At 42.1% G+C, this 2,452-nt stretch overlaps 1 protein-coding gene across 1 annotated transcript; it reads right to left on the bottom strand.

Moving 5' to 3' along the window:
- Positions 1-854: 854 nt before the first annotated feature.
- LOC127845987 (uncharacterized protein K02A2.6-like) lies at positions 855-1,580 on the bottom strand. The gene has a single exon (XM_052377167.1). The coding sequence runs from the start codon at positions 1,578-1,580 to the stop codon at positions 855-857; it is 726 nt and encodes a 241-aa protein (XP_052233127.1).
- Positions 1,581-2,452: the final 872 nt, after the last annotated feature.

Genomic DNA, 2,452 nt, shown 5'->3' with positions numbered 1-2,452 from the left:
GAAGAGTACAAAAGAGTACAAAAGGGACATAAATCTTGTACAACATATAATAGACTGGCTACCGGTTACATCGGTTACATGCCAATATAACATATATCTATCAACATCCCTCTTTCTTTAAAAACAATATTATTAAGATCGGTTAACAATATCAATTAAAATGATCAAGACAATGGTTTTAACTCTAAAAATAGTCTTAACTTATAAAACTAAGATCACTTAACAATAGTAATCAGAACAGTCTAAACATATAAACTTTTACAAACTTGACTAGAATTAAAAATGTTCAAACAGTTTGTATTTTACTAACTTGACTAGAATTAAAACATGCTCGGACAGTTTGACATTTCTTGACATTTTAAAACTCTGATCAAATTATCAAGCTGGTAGCTAAAATCTCTTACCTTAAATCTAATCTTCAGTCTTAGACATATGAAAACTATTCATTGATTTCACACAAAACCCTCAAGACACTGGGGTCTTTGAATGTTTCTGCGGGGCCTTAGGTTGTATCTGCTCGGGCCGGATTCCGAAGCTGCTGTTGGTTCTGATTCAAAGGCTGCTGTCGTGTTGCTTGCTGAAGATGTTGCAGTCATACGAGTAGTTTCATGCGTTTTTGGCGCGCTTTGATTACGAGTTTCAGAATTCATATTGCCATAACGAGGCGGAGATTGCTCGCGAATCTGCACTTCGACTTTTGTCGGACGGATATGAACACGATTTCTGGCATATAGCCCACTTTCTTCACTACGCACAATATATCGATCACCATTGATATTTTCAACTATGCCTTTCTGCCAGGGCTTTTTGCTCTGCTTATGGAAATACACTGATTGACCGATTTTTACTTTTGGTTAAACGTGCGCTTTTTGATCGGACCATTTTTTCACCGATTTCTTACGATTCACTCGCGATTCACAACTTGGCTCTGCTTTCACGCTGGAAGGTACCATGGTGCGAAGCTTTCGATTCAGCATCATCTCAGCTGGACTCCTCTTGGTGTCGGCACGAGGTGTGTTTCGTTGTTTCAGGATCGCCTCCATCGGGTCCGTACGCGACTCGTGGCACTTGATGATCAGTGTCTTCATGGCTTTCACAGCACTCTCAGCTTTACCATTTGATGCTGAGTGGTGGGGCGATGTGATGTGATGCTTTATACCCCACTTCTGTGTAAAGTTACGGAATTCTGTGGACATATACTGGGGTCCACCGTCGGTTATCAGTTCTCTGGGAATTCCGAATCTAGCAAAGTGTTTCTTCATTTTGTCAATCACTTGCTGACTGGTTGCCGCTGTCAGTAAATCCACTTCGATGAAGCTTGAGTGGTAGTCTACGACGACGAGATATAACCTGTTCTGTATTTGGAACAAGTCCGATCCGACCTTGTCCCTAGGTCGTAGTCCATCACTATGTTGTTTCAACTTTTCCTGTTTAGGTGGCGGTTTTCTGTCCTCACACTGTACACATTTTATCGTGAACTCTTTCATTTCTGCTCTCATACCCGACCAGAAGATCGTTCCGCGGGCTCTTCTGTCCATACTATCATAACCTAAATGTGCTTTGTGCAGTCTCTGCAGCATTTCTTTTCTCAGGCTTTTTGGAATAACTATTGCTTCACCTTTTAAGATCACTCCATCTTGCACACTGAGAGTATCTCTGAGAGGGTGATATTGTCCGAGTTCAGCACTAATGTCACTTTTTTCGGCCATTCAGTGATTATCAAGTGCTGAAGCTCTTGCATTGACGAATCTTCTTCTGTTGCACGTCTGATTTCCAGAATTCTTGCATCTGGAAACTGGTCGAATGCACCATTTTTGACATTTCGAATGACCAACCGATCTGCAGTTTCATTTTCCTTTGATTCTGGGTATGCACGACTCAGAGCATCCGCAATCACGAGATCTGAGCCCTTCACAAACTGGAACTCGATGCCATACCTCAGGAGTTTCATAATTATATCTTGTAGTCGTTTTGGCGCTTGTCCCAAAGGCTTTTTCAAAATAGTCTCTAATGGTTTATGATTGTTCTGCACTACTATTTTGATTCCAAAGGTGTATTGGTCAAATCGCGTCAGTCCATATAGAATTGCTAGTGCTTCTTTTTCGATTTGCGACCATTTTCGCTCAGCGGGGGTTAGAGCACGCGAGGCGAATTCCACAGGATGTCCATCCTGCAGAAGACATGCACCCAGTCCGTGTTGCGATGAGTCCACTTGCAGCACGACTACTTTTTCAGGATCAAAGTACGCCAAAACTGGGGCGCTTGTGATTTGCGCTTTCACTTTTTGAAAGCTTTCTTCGCACTCATTTGTTCATTCCCACTTGGCATCTTTACGCGTTAGTTGACGAATGGGCTCCATGGTCGACGCAAGATCAGGTAGAAATTTGCTCATGTATTGCACTAGTCCGCAGAGTTGTCGAACCTCTGTAACATTTTTCGGCCTCGACATGTT

Source organism: Dreissena polymorpha, chromosome 9, assembly GCF_020536995.1.
Source record: "Dreissena polymorpha isolate Duluth1 chromosome 9, UMN_Dpol_1.0, whole genome shotgun sequence".
Lineage (NCBI taxonomy): Eukaryota > Metazoa > Mollusca > Bivalvia > Myida > Dreissenidae > Dreissena > Dreissena polymorpha.
Note: the sequence above shows the minus strand (reverse complement) of the source record. Positions and strands in the feature narration are given on the sequence as shown.

Excerpts from the sequence above, each read along its gene's own strand:
- LOC127845987 (XM_052377167.1), bottom strand. The coding sequence starts at position 1,580 with ATGCTGCAGAGACTGCACAAAGCACATTTAGGTTATGATAGTATGGAC.